Here is a 27,865-nt window from a genome sequence, read left to right as displayed (position 1 = left end):
AGGAGATAAATCAGAAAGCAGTGAACTGATAAAGTCAAACTTGCCATTTAGTCTACTCAATTCAGAACTATTAAAAATAATTCAAAATAATTGAAAATGCTATGCTTTGTACATTACTTTCTATCAAATCCCCTGTCCTGTTGCTCAGTGAGTCTATGATATAAGGTGTTGGCTCATCTACAATCCTGAAATTAAACCAAGAAATTCGAATGCACTCGGAGCCATGATTAGTTAGTTTGAAATTCCTCTCTCTAATTTACCAGGGGTATTGAACTGTTCCAAATGCCTGGGCAACAGCACCCTGTAATCAAAACGAGAGCAATTTCCACCAAACATATTAGAATTTCTCTGATGCTATCTCAGTGTAATTTTAGGACTGTAATATCATTGTGCAGCTGAGGTTTAATTAAGTTTATTCTGACCCATCTTTGAGGTCACAAAGCCTCATTGCTACCAACAGAGAGTATCCTGGGGCCAATTAAGAGATTAATTTCTGTTGACTGGGAGGCCTGTGGGTTGCCAGCTGCTTGACATGTTTCCAGCTGCAGGTCAGATGGAAACTGTCTGAACTGACTGGCTCGCTTTTTTCCATTCTTTTGATGCTTGGAAATGTTGCGTCTGAAGCACGATGAGGAGAAAAAAAACTTTGTTAGAGATGTGATTACTAATTTAAAGAAGGGGACAAAAGTAAATCAGAGTGGATGGTGACAGCAAATGTGCAAGGGTGGGGGGGCAGAGTGTTCAGGGCGTTCCAAAGTGTTCAGCCTCCGATCTCACGGCTCAAACAGCAATCGCAAGACCTTGAGGGCCGCAAAGCACCTCTGCTGCTCTAAGAGCCAGAATTAAGGGGCGAGATGGTGGCACAGTGGTTAGCACTGCTGCCTCACAGTGCCGGGGACTCAGGTTCAATTCCGGCCTCAGGTCACTGTCTGTGTGGAGTTTGCACATTCTCCCCGTGTCTGTGTGGCTTTCCTCTGGGTGCTCCAGTTTCCTCCCACAGTCCAATGATGTGCGGGTTAGGTTGATTGTTCATGCTAAATTGTCCCTTAGCGTTGGGGGGGCTAGCTAGGGTAAATGCATGGGGTTATGGAGATAGGACCTGGGTGGAATTGTTACCAGTGCAGAGTTGATGGGCTGAATGGCCTTATTCTGTACTGTAGGGATTCTATGGTCCCGAGAGACAGCTGCAGTTGTATGAACAGAATGTGAAGCAGGCATCTAACAAGTTCATAGAAAAGCAATGACTGTGGTGCACCAGTTAATTATGTACTTTCACATATTGCAAACACTGCAATATGCTCTAGTCTGTAGAAGCACATTGAATAAAGTGTCCAAACAGAAAAAGATGCTGTCTGGGGTCACCTCAATTACATCAATTTAAAGATTCACATGAAGCGTACTGGAATTCAATCATTGTTACTGTTTGCTTTTCATAATCACTGCTCTCTGTTGCAGTGTATCACTTTACCTGGATAAACCTTTTTAATCCTAGGATGCCCATTGAAGTAAGACACATATATTGCATCTCACTTCAATATACCTTGCATCAACTATTAACTTCAATATTGCATCACATGTATTGGGACACAGAGAAAAGTATTGTTTCTTGCGCACTATATAGACAAAATATATCATTCATAGAGTAGATAGGGAAGAAGGATAGGAGAGGGTGCAGAATGTAATGTTGCAATTCCAGATAGGGTGAAGAAAAAGATCAGTTTAATAAATCATAGAATCCTACAGTGCAGAAGGAGGCCATTCAGCCCATCGAGTCTCCACTGACTACAATCACACCCAGGCTCTATCCCCATAACTCCATGCATTTACCCTAGCTAGTCCCCTTGACACGAAGGGGCAATTTAGCATGGCCAATCCACCTAACCTGCACATCTTTAGACTGTGGGAAGTAACTGGAGAATGCAGGGGAAACCCACCCAGACACGGGGAGGATGTGCAGCCTCCACATAGACAATGATCCGAGCCGGGAATCAAACCCAGGTTTCGGGCGCTGTGAGGCGATAGGACCATTCAAAGGTCTGGTGACAGCAGAGAAGAAGCTGTTGTTGAGTTTTTGATTTCAACAGGGGAAGCAGCTCACAGACAATTAGAAGTTGGAAGTTCCAATTTTAAATGATAGAGGTCTGGCTTTTCTGTAACTGATAACCTGAAAGCAAATGGCAATTGCACAAATATTTCATGTTTCACAACTGCTTGTTCCTCTGATTTAAGAGAAACACAGGATCGCATTTTGAACTGAAGTTTGTGACATACTACATGCAACCCTTACACTTAATTAGTAAGGCAAAACATTATCTTCCATCTTATTAAAATGATTAACCTTCGACATAGAATTATAAAGCAGCTTAGTATATTGCAGGTTTGAGATCCCTTATGTGGAGGTACCTGTTTCTCTGCTGTAGGTTCTGATTTAAGAAAAAAATAACAGGTGAATGCCAATTTGAGTCAATCATGATTTTCTCGTAGACAGCCAAAGTCAAAATTAACAAAAGTTAGAAGGATTACCACCCAATTAAAACAGGAAAACATAGTGGCCTTTGAATATTAATATGGCATAATGGACATTAATTGTAGCACCTTACTTGTTCACATGAGTAAAAGTCTTTTACCAACTAAATAGCACCCCTTCATTACACTTCTTCCCCCCCTGCCCAACCTCTTCCCTATTGAAGGTGAGGGTGAGATTCCACTGGGATTGTTCATTCTCAACAGTGCGTCACCAGGTTATTTAAACACAGTGGGGCACTGTCGACTATATCTTCCTCTATAAATTGGGCTTGCAAAATCTCTCCATTTCTCCCAGAAATGTCTCCATGTACCACTGATGTAAGGAATACCCAAGCTTGTGGTTTCATGGGCCACACAGACTGTACAGTGGAATCCAAGAGAAGGTCTAAATCCAAAAGAAAAAAAATGCTGGAAAATCTCAGCAGGTCTCGCAGCATCTGTAAGGACAAGAGCTGACATTTTGAGTTTGGATGACTCTTTGTCAAAGCTAAAAGGCATAAAAAGTGGGAGATATTGATATTGCAGGGCGAGGGAATGAAAGGTGACTCATAGCCACAGAAACTAGGGGAAAGGCTGCTAACGGCATCCCATAGAGAGAGTAAAGGATGTGAATGGCCAAACAGCAGAGAAGCTGATATCAGAGGGTAAACTGTGACAGATGAAGATGTCGGGGGAGGGAGAATTTAAGGTTTGTTGCTCAAACCTCCAGGGCCACATAATTCAAGTTAGCAAACAAGGAAATATTAACAGGTGTGGGATTGAGTTGTCTGATACTAAGACATTGGGAATCCATATCCACCTTAGCACAGTGGCAAAGTGGTTAGCATTGCTGCCTCACAATGTCAGGGACTCAGGTTCAACTCTTGACTTAGGTCACTGTCTATGCAGAATCTGCACCTTCTCCCTGTGTCTGTGTGGGTTTTCTCCAGGTGCTCCGGTTTCCTTCCATGGTTTGAAAGACGTGCTGGTTAGGCGCACTGGCCATGCAAAATTCTCCCTCAGTGTACCCAAACAGGTGCCAGAGTGACGTAACTAGGGAATTTTCACAATAACTTCATTGCAGTGTTAATGTAAGCCAACTTGTGACACTAATAAATAAACTTAAACTTAGGGTAATTTATACTATTCAATATCTAACAGGCTGAGCAGGAACACTGAAGATGCTTTTAAACTGACTGCTTGATTTTAATGCAGTGGAGGCAATCTTTTGGAGGAGATGGGGGTCTAGGGCTGAGCTGGGGACACCCTAAGATTGCCTCTTTTGGGAGGGCCACATGACACTTAACAGACAAGTGGCAGGTCTTCCCGGAGAACCAATGATCCTAGGGACGAAAGGTCCACACCACCAAGACCCAACGGAGAAGGAGGGAGGTTGACACCAAGAGCTGAGGGTGGCTTTCAGTGTACCCTCCTCCACCTTCCCAATGCTGGGTCCATTGATCAGGCACCAAGGGCAAACATGTTAGGGTTTGCTTGTCATTCTCCTCACGTAGGGGGCCCCCTGCCCACCCTGGGGTTAATGATAGGATGAGACACACAAGTGGGAATTAATTGCCCGCCTAAGGGCCTCAGTCGGGCACTGTAAGGTCATCCACAGGCCTTCTCACCCTGGATTCAATCAGGATGGAGGTTGGAGGATAGGAGATGCCCACCTACCACCCTCTTACCCAATTAAATGCCCTCCTTACCACAAAACGCAGCTTAGAGGAAGGCACAAGATTTTACTCAGTGTCTATACCCAGTGCAATTTCACCTCTTTCATACTCAATCCTTCCTTCAGGGACACGATGAATTATGACCACAGCTTACTCTTTCCATTTCTAATAATGCTACAGGCTACACCACCGGAGAAGGAATTATGCACAAAGGATTAATTCTGAGCTGCTTGTTGACGGTATTTATAAAGAGGAAGTACAGCAATGATAGAGAATTTAAAAAAAGCTGGAGTAAGTGGGCATGTACTAATTTTATAATATGCAGAATTTATGTATCAATTCAAATAAATACAGTTCAGTGTTAATTAAAGGATAACCATCAGAATGGAACATCTTTTCTAGTTTATGTGGGCCACGTTGGAAGAGAAAGAAAGAGAGAATGATGCTCAATTTATGCCTTCACTCCTGCTTGACATAAATACAAGGCATAATTTCACATTTTCATCTTTCTGGCAGAGAATATCAGTAATTTTGCTTTTTTAAGGGTGTCACTGGCTGGCCAGCATTTATTGCCCATCCCAAGTTGTCCTTGAACTGAGTTGCTTTCTAGGCCATTTCAGAAGGCAATTGAGAATCAACAACATTGCTGTGGCTCTGGAGTTATACGTGGGTCAGGCCCGGTAAGGACAGCAGATTTCTTTCCCTAAAGGACATCAGTGAACCAGATGGGTTCTTTTTGACAATCAACAATGATGCTGTGGATATCTGTACATTCTTGTTTTCCTGGTTTTTTTTATTGGATTCGAACCCGGGTCCCCAGAACAATAGCTGACTTTCTGAATTAATAGGCTGGCGATTAAACCACTAGGCCATCAACCTCTCCATAATGATTTAAGTGATTTTTCCTATACTGTGATACACTACTGTCACAGGCAACTCCGGCAAGTGCAGTTGTGGTTATTTGAACCAGGTGACTGCTGTACACTAATGGGTAAGCCATCTTCTTACAGTTTGTGTTTAATTCTAACCATCAAGGTGTGTTGAACTGACACTAACACCAGTTGGGCTAAAGAAGTACCAGCAGCCAAAAAGCCATTTCATTTGGAATGCTCAATGACTACCAGAAATAGTGGGCCCAAATTTACCATCAAGGTTTGGGCACGGAAACTTGGTACATTTGAGTGTGACGTGGGTAGCGCGATCCACGCCAACCTCCGCACCAGTCCTCCCTTTACCATGGCCTGAAAATGGCCGCAATTGGGACTGTACCCTAAACGGGTGCGACGGCCATTTGAATGCATTTGAACTGACTCAATGGGTTGCACGCTCAGCCTTACTGGCACTTCCTCTTCTCCACTGCGTTCACCCATCCAGAATCGGTGTGAAACAGATGTGGTCCACAAAAGTGCGATTCAGGCACTCCAATTAGTGAGGAGGTAAATTTCGAGCATCTGTCTGCTTGAGATTGGTCTGCTGTCACTCTCCTGAGGCCAGTGAGGGGGAAGGAGGGGTCTGCTGCCACTCTGCCTGAGATCAGTGAGGGGGAAGGAGGGGTCTGCTGCCACTCTGCCTGAGATCAGTGAAGGGGAAGGAGGGGTCTGCTGTCACTGTCCTGAGATCAGTGAGGGGTAAGGAGGGGTCTGCTGTCACTGTCCTGAGATCAGTGAGGGGGAAGGGGGGAGTCCACTGCCACTCTGCCTGAGATCAGTGAGGGGTAAGGAGGGGTCTGCTGTCACTCTACCTGAGATCAGTGAGGGGTAAGGAGGGGTCTGCTGTCACTGTCCTGAGATCAGTGAGGGGTAAGGAGGGGTCTGCTGTCACTGTCCTGAGATCAGTGAGGGGGAAGGGGGGAGTCCACTGCCACTCTGCCTGAGATCAGTGAGGGGGAAGGAGGGGTCTGCTGCCACTCTGCCTGAGATCAGTGAGGGGGAACCAGGGTCTGCCGTCACTCTGCCTGAGATCAGTGAGGGGGAACCAGGGTCTGCTGTCACTCTGCCTGAGATCAGTGAGGGGGAAGGGGGGAGTCCGCTGCCACTCTGCCTGAGATCAGTGAGGGAGAAGCGGGCCTCCACTGCCACTCAGCCTATGATCAGTGAGGGGGCTGGGGGGAGTCCACTGCCACTCTGCCTGAGATCAATGCGGGGGAGGGGGGGGGAACAGGGGGAGTCAGCTGCCACTCTCCTGAGATCAGTGAGGGGAAGGGAGACCTGCTGCCACTCTGCCTGACATCAGTGAGGGGGAAGGGCTGAGTCTGGGTGGTGGAGACGGTGGGGGATAAGGGGTCAGTAATGTTGTGGGGGTGGGGTAAAGTCTGAGGGAGCCAGGGGGACTGGGGTAAACACAGTAAGAACTCTCACAATACCACGTTAAAGTCCAACAAGTTTATTTGATAGTAAACTCACAAGCTTTCGGAACACTGTTCCTTCGTCAGGTGAGTGGAAAGTTCTAGAAGTTCCGAAAGCTTGTGGGTTTACTATCAAATAAACTTGTTGGACTTTAACCGGGTATTGTGAGAGTTCTTACGGAGCCGGGGGAGGCATAATCCGGCCCGGGAGGAACGTGGCAAGGTAGCGTTTTTCTATCTTTTTTACCGTGCGTGCGCAGTTGGAGGCACCTATCGGAGCTGGAGGATTTTGGGCGCATTAAGCCCTGCCCACAGGTTCTGCAGCACGATTCGGAAATGCTGATATTTTTTCAGGCAGAGTGTGTATGGGGGTGCCTGAGAATGGGTCTAAAAGTTGGATCTGAAACACTCCCAGGTTCAAGTCCGCCCAGCACTTAGAATCAAAATGGTAAAATAGGGGCCTTTCAATGACAAATTCAAGAGTGGGATTTGAAGGGCAACAGGGACTTGTTTCATTTCGCTAACCACTTTAGGCAAGGACTAAGAATGACCAAGACTTTAAGAAATAAGATGGAAAATGAACAGATGGTATGATGAGATGTCGTGATTGAGACAGGGACGATATCTTAAGAATTCCACAGCCTGTGATTTTCAAGCACTGGTTCTAATGGACAGGAAATCACAGGTTCCGCAACCATCACTTCCTGAGACATGATCTCTTTCCAGAGGGGCAGGCTGCCGAACCGTACTTCCCTATTTCCAATGCAGCAAAGATGGGTGAAGGAGGAGAACTGCGTGGGACACTGCAGTTGGAGCTGAGAATGACCAGGAGGAGAAAGTCAAGAAAATCAATGACCAAAGACATATCCATAAGACAGTGGAACAAGAGAAGTCACAATGGAGAGACAGAGGGTCACAACTGGGCAACATACAAACTCTCTAACAGTTTACATTAATAGCGTAACTCTTAAATGAAATGCATTTACAGTTGATTGCCATTACAACATATTTTAATATCTCTTATTAGTTTGCTGTCCCTAATGGACATAGTCATCCATTGACATGATGGGCGAATCTGTTACCCTCTCTATTGCTTGTAGTTTAATCTATAATTGGGCCATAATTATAAAACAATCACCATACCCTTCTTTGTGGGTGAAATCTCATTGTACAAAATTAATCATGTGTGAACAGCTCCCTTGCCTGGTATTACAGTGCAAGTGGGTCAGTTTAATACAAACGTCAGTTGTGTTCATTATTGACATTGCACGGGGCAATTTCAGTCCATTTATGTTCAATCAGAAGGAAGCCCAAAAAGTCTCCTGTTGGATTCCACAAAATCACTCTCGCAACAACTTTGCACATCCTCCTTTTGTGTGATTTTCACCTTAGGGGTGGAGCACTCTGTATCCTCCTTGGTAATTCCAATTTCAGTTGTAACCAGCTGTCATAGTCCTCTGCAGGCATCAGAACCACTTTGTCCCGCATAAACTGTGAATACAATGGTACAGACATGAGAGATGGTTTCAGCACTTGTCCCCCTGTACCATAATACAGTTACACAGATGGGGTATTACTTCCTCTGGTGGTTGGTCTCTTTGCACACAATTTCTCCATGTCAAACAGTTGATAAGCTATTCAAATAAAGCTAATAGTATTAAAATAGTGCACAAATGCACTGTATATGAGTACTTATGTATTAGACTAGAAAATTAAACCCCTGGGTATTTAACAAGCAGCTTTGTATCTTTAGTGTAATCAGAATTCTTTAAAATCCTTTTCACCCTCCTTCCCTTTATTGATACTTTCATCGTGATTTGTTGTTGTCACATGTATTTACAGTGAACAGTACTGTTTCTGGTGTGCTATACAGGCAAAGCACACCATTCATAGCAAAGGAAAGGAGAGAGTGCAGAATGTAGTGTTACAGTCATAGCTAGAGTGTAGAGCAAGATCAATTTAGTGCGAGGAGGTCCTTTCAAAAGTCTGATGGCAGTAGGGAAGAAGCTGTTTTTGAGTTGGTTGACCTCAGACTTTGTATCTTTTTCCCAACGGAAAAAGGTGGAAGAGAGAATGTTTGGGCTGTGTGGGGTCCTTGATTATGCTGGCTGCTTTACCGAGTCAGTGGGAAGTGTAGACAGAGTCAATGGATGGGAGGCTGGTTTGTGTGATGGACTGGGCTTCGTTCAGACCTTTTATAGTTTCTTGGGCAGGGCAGGTGCCGTACCAAGCCCCTGTGATACAACCAGAAAGAATGCTTTCTCTGGTGCATCTGTAAAAGTTGGTGAGAGTTGTAGCTGACATCTTACAGCATGGTCTGAATTTTCAGGATGGCAAGTGCTCAATATCCACCATCCTGAGAGTTGACATGAGACACATCCTTGCTGACATTTTACACTCATTTGAGCATTGATTAGGAGCAGGCAGAACTTCCATCCATCCTTGGAGAGTAGCCCGACTTGGCAAACTATCAATCAAGCAGCTTGGCCAACAGTCCTCTAACCTTTCCAGTGGCCAGAAGAGGTACTGCAGTGCCGTGCCTGAGACTGAATCCTGGGACCAAACATCAGCTAAGTACCAGGTGTCCTGGAGCAGTGGAGATGCCCTGGGGTGTGACTTCAGTGTCAGGAAAGGGGGTGGATAGGCCAGATTGGGGAAAGGAAGGGCCAGGACTTCCAGATCCTGAGGATAGAGTGCCCCAAATCTGAAGGGGCCTTCATATTGAACTGTGCTCCCACTTAACCTTCCTGTCTGTGGCCGAGATCTAAACTTTATCTATTCAGCTCCCTGATCCAACTTGCGCCTGCTGCACAAATGTTGAGGTTGGGTGGGAAAAGGCCCTGAACTTGCCACTAGGTGATCATGCAGGGGCTTTAATGGAGGTATGGGGTGGGGTTGGTGGTGGTTTCTGCCTGAGGCCCTGACTACCTCACTGTGAAACTGTGTCTGGAGTCAGCGCAGACAGGACCCTGGAGGGAGTCCTATCCATGCAACTGCCTTGGAGTTGTGTGCAGGTTGGAGTGGGTGGTGTGGGGGTAGGGGGGGGGAGTGCTATGATTCTGCCTATGAAATAAAGGAGAACAAATAGCTTCATTCTATTGTACTGAACCATGCCCGTAGCTTGAACTAATTTTTGCCACAACAGAGGTTCTTCAATTAATCTCAATATCCCATTGGCATTTGTGGGCAGGGGGACAGAAAGTTGAAAAAAAATAAAGACTTGTTTTGCTATCCAATGAGTCCGGATAGAACATAGAACATAGAACATAGAACATTACAGCGCGGAACAGGCCCTTCGGCCCACAATGTTGCGCCGACCAGTCTTATTTTTAAAAAAAACATTGACCCACTAATCTAAACCAATCCCTTTTCGTCCATAAACCTATCCACCAATCTCTTAAACGCCCCCAAACTAGGCGCATTTACAACTGCAGCAGGCAGGGCATTCCAGTCCCTCACCACCCTCTGGGTAAAGAACCTGCCCCTGACATCCGTCCTATAACTACCCCCCCTTAATTTAAAGCCATGCCCCCTCGTGCTAGCTTTCTCCATCCGAGGAAACAGGCTATCACCATCCACCCTATCTAAACCTCTAATCATCTTATATGTTTCTATAAGATCCCCTCTTAGCCGCCTTCTTTCCAGTGAAAACAACCCCAAATCCCTCAGTCTCTCCTCATAGGACCTCCCCTGCATACCAGGCAACATCCTGGTAAACCTCCTCTGCACCCTCTCCAAAGCCTCCACATCTTTCCTGTAATATGGGGACCAGAACTGCACACAGTACTCCAAGTGCGGCCGCACCAGAGTTGTGTACAGTTGCAACATGACGCTGCGACTCCTAAATTCAATCCCCCTACCAATAAACGCCAAGACACCGTACGCCTTCTTAACAACCTTATAGGATAGGAAATGTGTTTGTTGGGGAATAAACACCATTGTGATACTTTCCTGGAAGAATATTCCCTAAACTTTCACTGGTTTAGTTTACAAAACCTCGGGCGGACGTGCTGGTAAAATTCCGCCCAATGACAGCAGCAGACCGAGGAGACACTCTGCTACCATCAGTGGATCAGCAATAAATAAACGCAGCCTTATCCCTCTCCCCCACCACCTTCACAAGAAGCTGTTTTCCACTGACTCAGCAAAATCTGCCTTCCTCACCAGTAAAACAATCCCGTGACTTAAGACGTAATTATTTCCACTGAATATTTTCCTTATCGCAGTGATACTGAACTCTTTTCACCAGCTAGGTCGATGGATCCTCACCTCGATAGCTGCACAAATGTCCGGAGAACAGAGCTCCCAGTTTCTCAGCCCGTTCAGCACTTTGAGGAACTGGTGAGGCCGAACTCTGAAGCTCTGCCGTTCCCCAAACTTTCCCAACCTTTTCAGCACTCGATCGATCTTTTGATTTTCTTTTACAGCCTCAGGAATTCGAGACAAGAGGTTGGAATACCTGAAAGAAAAAAAGAATGAAAGACAGCAGTTTGCTGTGATTCACTGGTAACAACACTGCGGGCGAGAGGTTCGTGCCAGGTTTCTCGAGTACTGTGTACAGTTTTGGTCTCCTTACTTGAGGAAGGATACACTGGCACTGGAAGGGGTGCAGAGGGGATTCACTAGGTTGATTCCGGAGTTGAGAGGGTTGGCTTATGAGGAGAGACTGAGTAGACTGGGACTATACTCATGCAATTCAAAAGAATGAGGGGAGATCTTATAGAAACATACAAGATTATGAAGGGAATAGATAAGATAGAAGCAGGAAAGTTGTTTCCACTGGCAGGTGAAACTAGAATTAGGGAGCATGGCTTGAAAATAAGGGGGAGCAGATTTAGGACTGAGCTGCGGAGGAACTTCTTCATACAAAGGGTTGTGAATCTGTGGAACTCCCTGCCCAGTGAAGCAGTTGAGGCTACCTCATTGAATGTTTTTAAGACAAGATTATAAATTTTTCAACAACAAAGGAATTAAGGATTATGGTGAGCGGGCAGGTAAGTGGAGCTGAGTCCACGAAAAGATCAGCCATGATCTTATTGAATGGCAGAGCAGGCTTGAGGGGCCAAATGGCCTACTCCTGCTCCAAGTTCTTACGGTGGAACTGGAGGCCACTGAAGCCCCTGGGTGGGTAGGGGCAGAGCTGGTGCTCATGGGGTAGGGTCTGAGGGGGTGGGGGGAACTCTGCAAGTGGGGCAATCTGGGAGGTTTGGAAAAGGGGGTGGCAGGAGATCTCCCAGTACACTGGGAGATTGGGATGCCTGCATAATGGTGCCTCAAAAGCTCAGCAGCTAGCTCTGCCCCTCCCCCTACTGGTAAGAATCACATCTGGCTCTTGCACTAAGAGCCATAAGATAGTTCACCCAATCACCGGTGTGATTCTCTCCCATTTTCCTGCTTGTTCTGCACTTAGAATATTTTTCCATAAGATTCCACCCTGAGTATTGCTCAGAGTAGCTGTTAATTGTTCCTCACTGCTGATGGTGGTGATTCTTGTTAGGGTATGCATTGACAACTGTCAACTGCATCGTTTGATGGCTGCTTCGTACATGAGTCTGATGGTAGCAGGATGAGCAACCATGGTAAACCACCATATCTGAACTTTAAAACATATGCATCATGACACAGCAAGATCTTTAGCACTTGAATCTGGCTGATGTGCAGGGCTTTTAACTGCAAGAGGCCAGTCTGTAGTCCAGGAGCTTTACCATGTCAGGACACTGAGTGTAGTGTCACTAATGATCATTAACTAGGGGTTTCCCCTACTCCATTTGCCAGGAGGTTCTGAAGTCAATAGTATCACTCCAACTGCAACCCAGCGAAAAGTAGATTAGAGATCAAATCAGAAATCCCCATTTTTTTAAATGTTCATTTGTAGGACATGGGTGTTGCTGGCTGGCCAGCCTTTGTTGCCATCCCTAGTTGCCCTTGAGAACGTGGTAGTGAGTGGCTTGCCAGGCCATTTCAGAGTGCACATTGCTGTGGCTCTGGAGTCACATGTTGGCCACACCAGGAAAGGATGGCAGATTTCCTTCCTTAAAGGACATCAGTGAACCAGATGGGTTTTTCCAACAATCAACAATAGTTTCATGGTCATCAGTAGATTCTTGATTGCAGATTTCTTTTTATTGAATTCAAATTCCACCATCTGCTGTGGCAGGATTTGTGTCCCCAGAACATTAGCTGAGTTTCTGGTTTAATAATCTAGCGGGAGTACCATTCCTCCATTTGATGAGGACACAAACGACTCAGGCACTGAAGAAGCTAGGAGATAATCCACTCAACATAAAATCGAATTTAACTCAACTTTTCTCCAAAATACTCTTCCTTTCCCATTTTTTACTTCTTTATCTTCTTTACTTCATTAGAAGGAAAGACGATAATGGAGACATCATCTGACACTCACCAGGTCTCCGCAATTATTTGTACTTTATCTCCTTTCGACTCCTGAAGCGACCTCTGCATATCTTCGCTGTACGTATAAAAGCTGCCTATATTGTCTAAGGCACGAAATTTGCACTTGCTGGTCTCCCAACGTCTCCTGAAATTTCCAACAGAGGATTTAGTCAGGAAGGAGCTAAACATCATCACTTCCATCTGCTAAAGCACTCACAACTATGGCAGGACAGTGGTTAGCACTGCTGCCTCACAGCGCTAGGGACCCGGGTTCAATTCCCAGCTTGGGTCAATGTCTGTGCAGAGTCTACACATTCTCTCCATGTCTCCATTGGTTTCCTCCACGGTAGTAGTCATGATGTGGAGATGCCGGCGTTGGACTGGGGTAAACACAGTAAGAAGTCTCACAACACCAGGTTAAAGTCCAACAGGTTTATTTTTCCACTCACCTGACGAAGGAACAACATTCCGAAAGCTTGTGGCATTTACTATCAAATAAAACTGTTGGACTTTAAACTGGCGTTGTGATACTTCTTACTTGGTTTCCTCCCACAGTCCAAAAGACGTGCTGGTTAGGTGCATTTCTCCCTCAGTGTACCGAACAGGTTCAAAGAGTGGTGACTAGGGGATTTTCACAGTAACTTCATTGCAGTGTTAATGTAAGCTTACTTGTGACGCTAATAAATAAACACTTCCCAGCTGGAAACAGGGGTACACAGGCACTTGTACCAGTCCCCATGTTTAAATGTCCAGTTGGAGTTAGAGGAGAATGGAAAGGTATTTTCTTTTCCTCTCTTGCACTTTGGGACATGCCTAGACTTCGCACAGCAACTGCCAATACCCTGACTGGGAACTGACTACAGGTTCAGCCCTCCATGAACTGCTGGTACATAAAGAGTAGCTTACCTTTAATCAGTAAAAAATAAAGATGGGGTGGAATTTGAAAGTGACAAGAGGTGGGATCATACCTGGCTGACTCAAAACCTTAATAGCTATTCATATGTTTACAGCATAAAACAAACTAGTTGGTGAAAAAAAATAGTCTTTTAAAGAGGGAAAAGCAGAGAATATCAAATGCAAGTTTATATTTTAGACAATTCCAAGCAGCTCATTCAAAACCCAAACTGCTACTCTAAAACTGAATGGAAGCAATCCCAAGCTTAGATCAATTGACTGGAATCTTCCATTCCAGAGTCTGATGAGTTCGGTTGTGGGTGCAGAAGAGGGAGTGATGTCCAATGCATAATCATGCACGATCTTGTGTTGTTCAACTCATTATCGATGTATTCAAGAGGAGGTTGCAATGGGGGCAGGCATGAGCTATGTTTGAAGAGCATCCTGACAGCCTGCACTGTCCTTTCCACCTTTTCCTCACCACCTTTCCTTGGTCATCTTTCACCAAATTTGCACTGTCACCACCCAGTCTCAAGCATCGGCTGGCTTTTACAAATACTCCCCAAAGAAGATCATACATGGAGTAAGAGGGGTGAATTTTCCTGTTCTGGCTACCACGGGAATCATAGTGGGCGAGGGGTGGAACATGGGAAGGTCCGTTGACCTCGGGTGGGATATTCCAAGTTTTGGGGTGAGTGTGTCTGCCCACAGAGTTTTACAGCACAGCAAGAGACCCTTCAGCCCATCATGTCTGCACTGGCCATCAAGCTGCCTATCTACTCTAATCCCATTTTTCAACACTTGGTCCACAGAACATAAGAACATAAGAAATAGGAGCAGGAGTAGGCCAACTAGCCCTTTGAGCCTGCCCCGCCATTCAATAAGATCATGGCTGATCTGTCGTGGCTCAGTTCCACATTCCCGCCCTCTCCCCATAACCCTTAATCCCCTCTCTTATCAAAAACCCATCAACCCGCGTCTTAAAAATATTTAGCGAGGTAGCCTCCACCACTTCAACGGGCAGAGAATTCCAGAGATTCACCACCCTTTGAGTGAAGAAGTTCCTCCTCAACTCCGTTCTAAACTGCCCCCCCCTTTATCTTGAGGCTATGCCCCCTAGTCCTGCTATCCTTTCTGAGCGGGAAGAGTCTCTCCACCTCTATCCTATCCATCCCATTCATCATCTTATACGTCTCAATGAGATCTCCCCTCATACGTAAGCTATAAGCCTCATAGCTAAGTGCTCTGAGCAGTGACAACCTACCATTAATCATGGAAGTAGAAGGCTTTACCCGGTGCATGTCACTTATGTGCATTCGTAAATGTGAATGTTCTAATTCCTCACTGGCAGAGAACATAATGTGGAGGGGAGCGTATTTCCAGCAGGGTGGGCCCCTTAATGAGAATGCATGACTTGCAGTTGCAAATGGGCTTCCCAACATGGTTTGTCAGTAAGGTCCACCCACCCTTAACCTGCCTTTTACTTCCCAGGAGCATCCTAAAAAGTCTCACAATACCAGTTTTAAGTCTAACAGATTTATTTGGAATCACGAGCTTTTGGAGCGCTGCTACTTCCCTCACCTGATGAAGGGGCAGTGTTCCAAAAGCTTATGATTCTAAATGAACCTATTGGACTTTAACCTGGTGTTGTGAGACTTCTCACTGTGTGCACCCCAGTCCAACGCCGGCATCTCCACATCAGGGACACCCTGCCATTGGAAAGCTGATTTTTGGCCTCCCACCAAGTTTTCACTCTGCCCGCTAAACTTCCTGGTGCTGGTACCACTGGAAGATTCTGTCCATTCTATAGCACCTCTTTATCTCTAGATTTTACTTTTATTGTTCGTCAATTAAAACAAAACGGCCAAATAATTCCAGCACTTTTTCATTAAGGGCAAATGGCAACAAAACAAAATCTAGTTCAGTATCATATAAGAAAACAAATACTCACTTTTCCAAGGCTTCCAGGTTGTCATGGAGACACAAAGCTGCTTCCTCATTTATCTCGATGAACTTAGACTGCATCTCTTGAGAGAGAGCGGATTTGCTAGCAATGAACAGGCTGGTCTCTGAAGCAAGGGCTAAAGGTGAACTGAAGCAGAGAAAGAAGAGAGTCTAAGCATAGATACATTTAATCCAAGTGCAAAAGAGTTTATGATTATGATCTTATGATTGTTTTAGGGTGGCACAATGCCTCTCAGTGCTAGTGACCCGGCTTGGGTCACTGTCTGTGTAGAGCTTGCACATTCTCCCCGTGTCTGTGTGGGTTTCCTTTGGGTGCTCCGGTTTCCTTCCACAGTCTGAAAGACACGTTGGTTATATGCATTGGCCATGCTAAATTTTCCCTCAGTGTACCCGAAAAGGCACTGAAGTGTGGCGACTATAGGGAAACTTCATTGCAGTGTTAATGTAAGCCTACTTGTGACACTAATAAAATAAACTTTAAAAATCTCAGTCGATCCCACTTGGCACTATCACACACACACACATATACACACAGGAACACGCACACGCATGTACATGCTAGATTCTCAATTTCAATGCTAAAATATGGCAAGGTGTTAAAGCAATGTATCCACATTACTCTTGTATTTTGACAATACAATCATAGAATCATAGAACCCTACAGTGCAAAAAGAGGCCTTTTGGTCCCACAAGTTTGCACTGACCACAATCCCACCCAGGCCCTACCCCCATATCCCTACATATTTACCTGCCAATCCCTATAACCTACACATCTCAGGACACAAAGGGGCAATTTTAGCATGGCCAATCAACCGAACCCACACATCTTTGGGCCGTGGGAGAAAACTGGAGCACCCGGAGGAAACCCACACAGACACGAGGAGAATGTGCAAACTCCCCACACAGACAGTGACCCAAGCCGGGAATCGAACCCAGGTCCCTGGCGATTAGGGGATTTTCAGGGAGAATTGAGCATGGTCAATGCACCTAATCAGCACATCTTTCAGAGTGTGGGAGTAAACCCATGCAGACACAGGGAGAATGTGCAAACTCCACACAGACAGTGAACCAGGGCTGAAATTAAACTCGGGTCGCTGTCACTATGGGGCAGCAGTGCTAACCACTGTGCCACCGTGCTGCGCTGTAATCTCAGGTTTCCCACACAGGCATTCAGTGCTGATGTCCCATCTCTTGGACACGTGTGAAGTCTTTGTAAATTCTAACCCATGGCCTGTCTGATGCTCTTATGAAAGTGTGAGTTTTCAATGAATAAAAGTTTTGTATATCTCGGCAGAGCTGAGGAAATCATTCATTCTTTTCCTGCACTGTCCGGTGATCCTTTTCTGAGTGCCACAGGTGCTAACCCTCCCGTTGACCTCCTTCCAGGCTGGCATACCGGGTAGGAGGGCTTCCTCCTCCCAGCCAAAGGGAAGAGGACCTCCTGCCCCTCCTGGACAAGCTGAAGGACAATTCTCAGGGAGGTCTCGAATGAACTATGGTACAGAAGGTTTGATTCTCCTTGGGCCCACTGTTTTTCTGTGCAACGCTGGCCTGCAGTGAATGCCATTTTCATGTGGCACCAGGACCTTCACCCCCATGGGAGGGGTAGACAAATCCCTGCTTACCTCACCACACAATTCACAGAGCTCCTCGCATAATTAATGTGCCAAAAAGCAGAAGATTGGGTGTGGTTAGCCATCCCACCACCCAGCAGGTATCATTTAGACTTTCCTGCCCACCAAGTCACCAGAAATGGAAACTTCCGCACTTTGTTGGTTGCAGTGGTTCAATGAGTACAGTAAGCTCCCAAGTCTTTGCATTCTCTGTATCTCTCAATTCTCCTGTTCAACTAATGCCATAGGAAGAGAAGAATGAAGCAGGGAGAGGTCCACAGCTCTTTGGACTGGAGTGTTGCTTTGTGCGTGACAGTATTCTCCCATTATAGTGGCATTGCGTATCGCGCAGATGGTTCCATATCAGTGGGGATTATCTGAAGGAGGAGCTATAATGATTGTTCTCCTTGCTCAAAGCCTCAGCTCATCAAAGCTCTGCAGCCGACATCCTATCCAATATCGTCACTCACAAGAACACAAGAGCAGAAACAGGAGTCGGACACCAGGCCCTCCAAGCCTGTCCCACCATTCAATCTGATCATGGCTGATCTATACTGGCCTCAGCTCCTTTGCTGTGCCATTTCCCCAAAGCCCTCTATTACTCAATCTATTGAATATTCATCCAGGGTGGCACAGTGATTAGCACTGCTGCCTCACAGTGCCAGGGACCCGGGTTCGATTCTGGCTTGGGTCACTGTCTGTGTGGAGTTTGCACGTTCTCTCCGTGTCTGCGTGGGTTTCCTCCGGGTGCTCTGGTTTCCTTTCACTGTTCAAAAGATGTGCTGGTTAGGTGGATTGGTCATGCTAAATTCTTCCTCAGTGTATCCGAATAGGCGCCGGAGTGTGGCGACTAGGCGGATTTTCACAGTAACTTCACTGCAGTGTTAATGTAAGCCTACTTGTGACTAATAAATAAACTTTAACCTCCACTTGAAATATTTCTGAAATATCCAGCTTCCACTACTGTTTGGGGCAGAGAATTCCAGATATTCACCATTCTCTGTGAGAAGAAATTTCTCTGCACCTCAGTTTTAAATGACCAGCCCTTTATCTTGTAGCTATGTCCCCTTGTTTGAGACTCTTCCACTCATGAAAACACCTCACTATCTACACAGTCAAGCCCCTCAGGATTTTCTATGTTTGAATAAAGTCAATCCTCAATCTTCTAAACTTCAAGGAATGCACAGCCAGACCATTAGTCTCTCATGATAGACTCAGTCACCCATCACTCTGTCCTTGCTGACTCTCAGTGACTCCCAGTTGCCTGACACTTCACATTTCAAGCTTTCTTTCATTTGCTTCAATCCCTCCATTGGCTCTTCCAGCTTTATCTCTGCAACCTCCTCCGGCAATACAACAATCCCCCTCCCGCACTTCAAACTCTACATTACTCTGAACCCACCCTTCTGTATTCCCCTCCATCCCCTGCTCCCCCACCCTCCTCCTCCTATCTGCTTCTCTTTGCCCCTCCAATGGTGCTTGAAACTATGCCTCTCCATTAACAATGCTCTTTTTAATCTCAATACCTCACACTTTTACCACTTTGTTAAAACACAAGTTGTCAGCCAATCTCTGAGTGCTCTTCCTAATGTCTTCTCCTTTGGCTTGGTAGCTACACATTCCAGACCAGAGGAGGATCTGTCTGTCTAGAGTTTGCACATTCTCCCTGTGTTTTTGTGGGTTTCCTCCAGGTGCTCTGGTTTCCCTGCACTGTCCAAAGATGTGCAGCTTAGAGGGATTGGCCATGCTAAATTGCCCCTTAGTGTCGGGGAGACTGGTTAAGATAAATGCATGGTATTATGGGGGTGGGGCCTGGGTAGGATTGTGGTTGGTGCAGACTCAATGGGCTGAATGGCCTCCTTCTGCACTGCAGGATTCTATAATTCTATGATTCTAACTGAGGAAACTTAGGTGTGTAAATCCACAAAGTCTTGAAGATAGCAGGATAGATAGATAAGGTTAAGGAGGCATATGGGAATTTTTCCTTCACTGACAGGGATAGTGAGTATGAGAGTAGAAAGCTTACTCCAGAACTGTATAAAACACTGGTTAGACCACAGCAAGAACACTGTGTACAGTTCTGGTCACCACTTTAAAGCAGGAATGAGATTGCACTTGAGAGTGCACAGAGGAGATGTTTGAGGATGTTATCAGCAATGGAGAACTTTAACAAGGAGGAATCAAAGGGTGGTTATCATCATTCAAACAGAAGTAGGTGTGGAGAGATTTAGTTAATGTATATACATTGTGAAGGGTCTAGGTTGGATGGATAGGAAGGATCTATCTCCTTTGTGGTGAGACCAATAACCAGGGGCACAGATTTAAAGTAAATAGTCGCAGAGAGGGAATGAGGAGAAATGTCTTCAGCCAGAGAGTGGTGGAGGTCTAGAATTCATTGCAAGAAAGAATAATGGAGGCTGAATACTTTGTTGCATTTAAAAACTTTTTAAAGTTTATCCAGCACTGTCACAAGAAGGCTTACATTAACACTGTAATGAAGTCACTGTGACAATCCATCAGCCGCCACACTCCGGCCCCTGTTCGGGTACACAGAGGGGGAATTTAGCACGGCTGATGCACTTAACCAGCACTCCTTTCGGACTGTGGGAGGAAACTGGAGCACCCGAAGGAAACCCACACACACACAAGGGGAGAACGGTGACCCAAGACGGGAATCAAACTGGGGCCCTGGCGCTGTGAGGCAGCAGTGCTAATCACTGTGCTACCATGCCCCCCCATCCCTACTTTGATATGCACATGACATACCCTAACTGACACGGTTATGGACCATGAGCTGGAATGTGGAATTCGGTTATATAGCTCTTTTTCAGCAAGCACAAATGTGTGGGTTAGGTTGATTGGCCATGCTAAATTTCCCAGGGGACTAGCTAGGGTATATGGATGGGGTTATGGGGATAGGGTCTGGGTAGAATTGTGGTCGGTGCAGACTCACTGGGCCAAATGGCCTCTTTCTGCACTGTAGGATTCTATGGTTCTAGATGGGATGAACAAAATTGCTCCATCTATGCTGTAATGTTTCTATTTCTATGTTTCACAGTCTGCTCACATCTGTGTCATGCGTCTTGGGATGTTTTTCTATATTAAAAGCACAATATCAATTCAAGTTATTTTGTTTAAAATTGTTGTCAACAAGCGAACAGAATTCTATACTTAGAAACTTACTGTGGATATATTTAATCATGATTAATGCATAGCCAGCTCATTAACCATTATATTACAGCACAACCCTGGCTCTATACAGTCAATTACCTGCTGCGTAAGATGATGTCAGAATACAGCAGGACTCATCACTGATGCAGGAATATTCCCAAGTGTTTGGCACAGATTGAATACCTGAGTTTACACCTTGTGTTTTATACCAAATGGAAATGGACATCAGTAACATCGACTTCATGCTTTCAACATACAAATTAAGATTGCAGCCAATCTATACAGGTGCCAGTCTTAATCTGGAAAGTACCTTTTCGGCCTCTGCTGTGGTTTATTGAGGTCTGTCTGCTGTTCTGTGCTGAAATTGGCCACAGCATTTCTTTTCCCGTCACTCAGGGCTACTGTTGAACTAAAAGCAGAAAGAGAATCTTCATTACGCGCAGCTAGCGTTAAAATTGCATCCCGTGAGCTTTGGATGCTGTACATTTGCTACCCCGAAGTGCGGTGGATGCGGGGACAGAGAGTCAATTTAAGGAGGATTTAGACATATTTATAATTGGGAGTGGGTTGAAGGGTTATGGGGAGAAAGCAGGAAAGTGGGGTTGAGGAGCATATCAGCCATGATCGAGTGGTGGAGCAGATTCGATGGGCCAAATAGGGCGACATGTTGGTACAGTGGTTAGCACTGCTGCCTCAGGGACCCGGGTTCAATCCCTGGCTTAGGTCACTGTCTGTGTGGAGTTTGTACATTCTCCCCGTGTCTGCGTGGGTTTGCGTTGGGTGCTCCGGTTTTCTCCCGCAGTCCAAAGATGTGCGGGTTAGATGGATTGGCCATGATAAATTGCCCCTTAGCGCCGGGTGGGCTAGCTAGGGTAAATGCGTGGGGTTATGGGGATAGGGCCTGGGCAGCCAGTGCAGACTTGATGGGCTGAATGGCCTCCTTCTGCACTGTAGGATTCTATGAATGACCTAATTCTGCTCCTATATCTTATGAATTTATGAACTATAATTCAGTCCTGTAGAAAAAGGAGGAGTTAGACAGATTTATAATTGGTAATGTGTTGAAGGGCTATGGGGGAGAAGGCAGGAAAATGTGGATGAGGGACAAAAACCAGCGACATCGCATGTTCCCAGCTTCAAATCGAACAAGTAATAGACCGGATTGTGTTTCTACCACTAAACCTTCCTGTGGGCAACATCGGTAGGAAAAGTGAGTTTAACAGTTAGGCCTGTGTGGGGGAAATAGGATCTTGGTATGGAACTGGTACTTCACAGAAAAGTCACAATGGATAATTTATGATCCCGATAATAGAAATGTTCATTAAACCGGAGATGGCTAACTGGAAACACCGTTTCCTATCATGTCAAATATGTTTCAAATATGTTGGAAAATTAGCATGGGGCAGCGGAGCGCTCATTAACTGGCATAAAGAGGGGCAGTGGAAATAGACAGATAATCAGGGGTCACAAATTGTAATCTTGTGCAAATAGGCCAGGAGTCCCCCAGACACTGGAAAGAGAAACATTAAATACAAATTGCAAATGTTAAGTAATTTGTCCAATTAAGAATTCAAAGTAAGAAGCTGCACTACTTGGGAGACCTAACAGGCAACTTGTTCACGCACATAACTGATGGCAGTGGCAGGGAGTTCATGGGATTTCTTTTTCTCAAGGCTTCATCCCAGGCCATCCTCACACTTCTCAAGAGGTGGTCAACCTCAATGCCAGGACTGTCAGCCTGCTGCCCATCTGACATTAAGCTGACCATGACTAAAACGGCACTGGTTAGCCCGCAATGGAAACCCTGTGCCGCAGCCTCGGGGATCCTACTATTCTCTGTATGGATATTCAATGGGCAGGATTGTTTGACCATTCCCACTGGCACGATCTTCCAGTCCTGCTAATACCGAGCCACCACTGGTTCTCCCCTGGCATTGGAGGGTGCGAACAACAGGAAACCCCAATGACAGCGATGGGACCAGGAGATCTCGCTACCGGCCGCCTCTGCTACCTCAAAACATGGATATAGGTCGAGGCTGGGGGAAAATCCCACCCATTGTTACATGACTTCACTGGGCAGCTCAGCTCTGATCCAAATGCTGAACCCCACCTCCATTCCGGCATGCAGGTGGTACGGTGGTTAGCATTGCTACCTCACGCACCAGGGACCCGGGTTCAATTCCAGCCTTGGGTGACTGTCTGTGCGGAGTTTGCACGTTCTCCCTGTGTCTGTGTTGTTTTTCTCCCGGTGCTCCGGTTTCCTCCCACAGTGCGAGTTAGGAGGATTGGCAATGCTAAATTGTTCCTTAGTGTCCCAAGATGTGTAGGTTAGGGAGATTGGTGGGGTAAATATGTGGGGTCATGAGAATACAGCCTAGGTAAGATTTTCTAGCAGAGAGTTGATGCAGAGTTGATGGGCCAAATGGCCTCCTTCTGCACTGTAGATACTATGATCTCCTACGATCTATGATCAATGGATTAATCCTTTGATTTTCCCTTTCAATCTACTGCATATTTCCAGAATAATGTAGATGGATTGCATTGCCCTCCACAGCCTTGCCCACCCTACATTTGCTCCAGCCTTTTTGTTGTTTCTGCCTGCACTCTCTGCTCCTACGAAAATACTTTCCTTTGCACTCCTCACGCCTTTTCCTGTAATCGAAACACATCCAATCACTGTGCTGCACTGTGGAACTCTTTCCCCAAGTGTCTTCCCTCTTTTTCTACTTCTTTTCCTAAAAAACTAACACTCCGGCATCACTTCCACCCCTGTCCCCAACTCTGTCCCCCCCAATCCTACTGGCCTGATTATTCGTTCTGTGTTAAAAGTCTTCAGGATGTTTCACTGTGTTATGACAAATGCAGCAAAAGCCCTCATTTGTGATACATCAAAATTCATGTACCTTTCTTCACAGTTCCTTGGACTCATCTCTTCTCTCTCAAGCTCCTTCCTTATGCTTTGATGCACAGTGTCAAACAGTTTTCGAAGATCTGTCAGTAAAGGCAAAATGCAGGTTTCAGAGAAGGTGGTCAGATTTTGCTGATCCTTATACATTGCCGCAGACTGAAATTTTAGAACCAAATGGGATGAGCATGGAGGAGGGTGGGTGCAGAATTTCACATCGCTGCTTGGAGTTCTGAAACTATCATGAGTTGCTGTCTGTGTGGAGTTTGTGCGTCCTCCCCATGCCTGCGTGGGTTTCTTCCGGATGTTCCCGTTTCCAAGGATGTGCGGGTTAGGTGGATTTGTGATGGTAAGTGTGTGGGGTGATAGGGCAGTGGGGAGGGCCTGGGTGGGAGGCTCTTTCAGAGTGTTGATGCAGGCCTGTTGGGCTGAATGGTCTCTTTCAGCACTGCAGGGGCTCTATCATACTATCCCACCCTAAGGCCATTTTCTCAGAAGTGGGATGGGGCCAGCAGGGGTAACCGCCATCAAGTGCTGGGGGGGCAAATTAAGACACTTCAAAGGTCATTTAAGGCCCACTCTGGGTAGCAAATTGGAATTTTAGAGTCAGCCTCCATGTTTCTCCTGAGGTATCAGGGAGTAGGTCAGCTGTGTGAAAGTAGCCTCCATGTGGCAGACTAGGGGGCCAGAGTCCTAGGCAGGCTTTGAGGCCCTCTCCCTCACCTGGGCTTCAGCTACAGGCTGCCTTGTCTCAGAACTTCCCCTCCACAGTGGCGGCCTGGCTGCTGAGTCCAATCCTTATTTTAAAGCTTTAAAAGCCCACCTGAGAGCACTTGCACCTTGAGGCACCTCTCTCATGCTCACCTGAAAAGGCAGCTCTTTCAGTGCTGGAGAATCTCCTTAACTGGATGACGAGTCTCCCCTCTGCAAATTGGGGGAAAATGATCACTGTGTGACCACAATGTGAGCTTTGGAACTCTCTTTGACCCTGAAATCAAATCCCACAGCATGGGGAGGAAAAAGCCTGCCCCTTATCTTTCTACCCATGTCATTGGAGAAAGATATAAGTCCTCTCCCTCCCACTGCAAGTGCGAACGGTTGTGAAATGATCTGCAGGAGTGGCTTTCCTGCACAGTTAGCTGTCACAGTCATAAAGGCACGGTGGGCATGGCAGAGTGGTTAGCATTGATGCTTCATAGCACCAGGGACCTGGGTTCGATTCCGGCCTCGGGTGACTGTATGGGATTTGCATGTTCTCCCCTTATCTGCAAGGGTTTCTTCCCACACTCCAAAGGTGTGCAGGTTAGGCGGGTTGGCAATACTAAATTGCCCCTTCGTGTCAGGTGATTAACTAGGGTAAATATGAGAGGTTATGGGAATAGGACCTGGGTATAATTGCGGTCGGTGCAGACTCGATGGGCCAAATGGCCTCCTTCTGCACTGTAGGGATTCTATGACACTATCCCACCCTAATTCTTTGACAGGAAGTACTTGGCTACTAATGTTCACACAGGATTGAATGGCGGTGATGTGACATGGCAAAGATTGCTTCTGCCTGCGGAACTGGACGCCAAGGATTATTTGGCATCTTTAAGGGGGAAGCAAAGGGATGAGGAACTAATTGGAGAAACGGAGTCTTTCTACCAGAGACAATGACCTTCACCATTTCTTTGAAACAAACTTGAGGATCTGGAACCAGCGCAAAACTGTTTGGAGTGTAGGGCTGAGGGAAAGGCTATATGTACTATAAATGTAAGTATAATCTGTTGTTTCAGTTGCGTGAGACACTCGAGGGCCATGTGTTTTACTGTGACTAACTGATCTGGATTGTACCGCCAGTAACTTCAGAAATTTATGAGTAAATTATACTTCTGAAGCAAAAATTATTTGTAACAAAATACCCAATAGCTCCCAGTTCCCATTCCCCAATACTGTTTAACCCTCACACTCGGAAATCCAGAAATGCAAGATGTATCACCATCAAACTACACCAATGGCTGCCCTGTGGCATGGTGACACAGTGGTTAGCACTGCTGCTTCACAGCGCCAGGGATTTGGGTTCAATTCCCGGCTTGGGTCACTGTCTGTGAGGAGTCTGCACATTCGTGTCTGTGTGGGTTTCCTCCGGGTGCTCCGGTTTCCTCCCAAAAGATATGTGGGTTAGGTTGGTTGGCCATACTAAAATCGCCCCTTGGTGTCAGGGGCTAAATGTATGGGGTTATGGGGATAGGGCTTGGGTGGGATTGTGGTTGGTGCAGACCTGATGGGCTGAGTGGCCTCCTTCTGCACTGTAGGGATTCTATGGTTTGATGATTAGAAAGTCTTCTACCTTGTGGTGAGTTTCGATAGATGGTTTAAAATTCTGCGTTGCGTTTATTTTTCAGTTGAGTATTCGTGTTTGTTGTGGAATCTGATTTGAAATAGGGCAGCTTTCTAACCTGTGGTTAGAGGTTTTGGCTGCAGCTTTACACAATGTGCCCAGATATTACAAAGTGCTGCCCTCTCACCACCACTCCTAAATTGAAATAATGGAACTTTGTTGATTACGCCTTTTTTTACCCTTCCACCCGAGCTGCTGGAGACCTTATCATCTTATTCTTCTGGCCGATTGAGAGAATGGCGTATTTGATAGAACACACAGCTACTGTCGGAGGAGTCAGTGCAGACACATTGGTGCAAATGGCATGTAAGTATTCCCGGATTTTATATGTGCTGACTCCCTATAAGAGCTAGCGATATGGTCCCATTCTCCTTTCCCTCCTTATACATTTTTAACTTTATCTTCTTCAAGTATCTATCCACACTCCTTTTAAAAGTTATTAATTTTGCTTCTATCGCTATTTCTGTTAGACATTCCATATTCTAACATCTCACTGCAAAAGAAAAGTTTTGGACAGAATTTTCCCATGGACTTTAGGATCTCAATGTCAGGACCAAGTGGGGATCCCGAGAACGCTCTTATCCGACAGCGAGACCGGTGCAGTGATACTCCCAGAGGTGACCTTCTTATTGGGAACCTCCAAACTTGTCATCCAATGAAGAATGGTGGGCGGGTCCCTGATGCTGCTAACCCAATCAAAGTAACAGCAGTTGGAGTGCCTCTGTAGCTCTACCGGGAGAGATGAGTGCCGCTGAGGCAGGTAGGATTTCATAAGAACATTGGAACATAGGAATTAGGAGCAGAAGTAGGCACATTCAGTCCTTCCAGCCTGCTTCGCCATTCAATCTGATCATGGCTGATCTCTCCCTGCAAATATGTTGTGGGTGGTATCTTCCGTCTTCATGATATATTAGCATTCTGCTGATATGTCCCTGCATGGCTGACTCTCAATTTATTCCAGAAAACTGCAGCTTGTAAATTGTATCCAGCTAAATCTAGAATGGTGCAAATTGTACAAGGCACTCGCTCCAAATCATTATCAAAAAACGCAATTCTCTTTTACTAAAGAAACCCCTCCAGATTATCATCATAAATAAATCTGTAAGTGATATCACAGAAAGCAACCTTTTCTCACGAGTTTGGCAAAATGAAAGATATCAATGATAGTAATGAACCCACATTTGTAGTTTTATTATTATATGACACTCCCAATGTGGTGTGCGGACTGAAGATCCCTCAACAACACCCAATTAACCTGTAATCCCAGAACACCCTGACTGAACCAGTGTGTGATGTCAGTTCCAATAACAAGAGCAGAATGAGCCTGCTGAACTATGGGCAGTTTGAATGGTGGGTTGCTGCCTGAGAATAACTACATTGAACGTGTTTCCAAGTGGGGTTCACACAGGCGCTGTAAAACCAGAGAAGTGCTTTCCATCTCATTGCTTTGTCCTGAACGTAAATCCACATCCCTGGAGTGAAAGGAAAGTGCACAAACCCACCATCCCAAGGGTTAGAAGGGATAGGCAATAATGTGAGGGGCATGAAGAGTGAATTATAGAAACCACATAGGATGTATAAAAGCTGTAATGTAATCACGACTGATGGTTTGAGATGATTTTATTCCACAATCAGTTCATATACTACACAATAATGCTGCTGGTGAGGTTAATAGTGTACTGATTCATGGGACATGGGCACCATTGGTTGGCCAGCATTCATTGCCAATCCTAGTTACCCAAGAGCAGTTGAGAGTCAGCTACATTGCTGTGGCTCTGGAGTCACAGATAGGCCAGACCAGGTGGGGACGGTGGATTTCCTTCCCTAAAGGACATTAATGAACCAGATGGGTTTTTCTGACAATCAGCAATGGTTTAATGTTCATCAGTAGATTCTTAATTGCAGATTTTTGTTGTTGATTTCAAATCCTGCCGTGCTGCGATTTGAACCCAGGTCCCCAGGACATTAGCTGAGTTAATAGTCTAACAATAATACTACTAGGCCATCACCTCTCCCTGT

The 27,865-nt window shown here is 45.8% G+C and overlaps 1 protein-coding gene across 1 annotated transcript in view; it reads right to left on the bottom strand.

Moving 5' to 3' along the window:
- Nucleotides 1-6,927: 6,927 nt before the first annotated feature.
- LOC145356101 (coiled-coil domain-containing protein 60-like) overlaps nucleotides 6,928-27,865 on the bottom strand; it is a 90,755-nt gene continuing 69,817 nt past the window's right edge. Inside the window, exons 10-15 of the mRNA XM_080208704.1 lie at nucleotides 23,465-23,552; nucleotides 20,872-20,970; nucleotides 15,764-15,904; nucleotides 12,929-13,063; nucleotides 10,795-10,984; nucleotides 6,928-8,016 (exon numbers count right to left, since the gene is read on the bottom strand). Coding sequence (XP_080064830.1) covers nucleotides 7,909-8,016; nucleotides 10,795-10,984; nucleotides 12,929-13,063; nucleotides 15,764-15,904; nucleotides 20,872-20,970; nucleotides 23,465-23,552 — 761 coding nt within the window. The 3' untranslated portion in view covers nucleotides 6,928-7,908. The remainder of the gene's footprint in view (nucleotides 8,017-10,794; nucleotides 10,985-12,928; nucleotides 13,064-15,763; nucleotides 15,905-20,871; nucleotides 20,971-23,464; nucleotides 23,553-27,865) is intronic.

Source organism: Carcharhinus amblyrhynchos, chromosome 20 (genome assembly GCF_965287045.1).
Source record: "Carcharhinus amblyrhynchos chromosome 20, sCarAmb.v2.hapA, whole genome shotgun sequence".
NCBI lineage: Eukaryota > Metazoa > Chordata > Chondrichthyes > Carcharhiniformes > Carcharhinidae > Carcharhinus > Carcharhinus amblyrhynchos.
The sequence above is the reverse complement of the archived record's forward strand: the minus strand, read 5'-3'. Positions and strand labels throughout refer to the sequence as shown.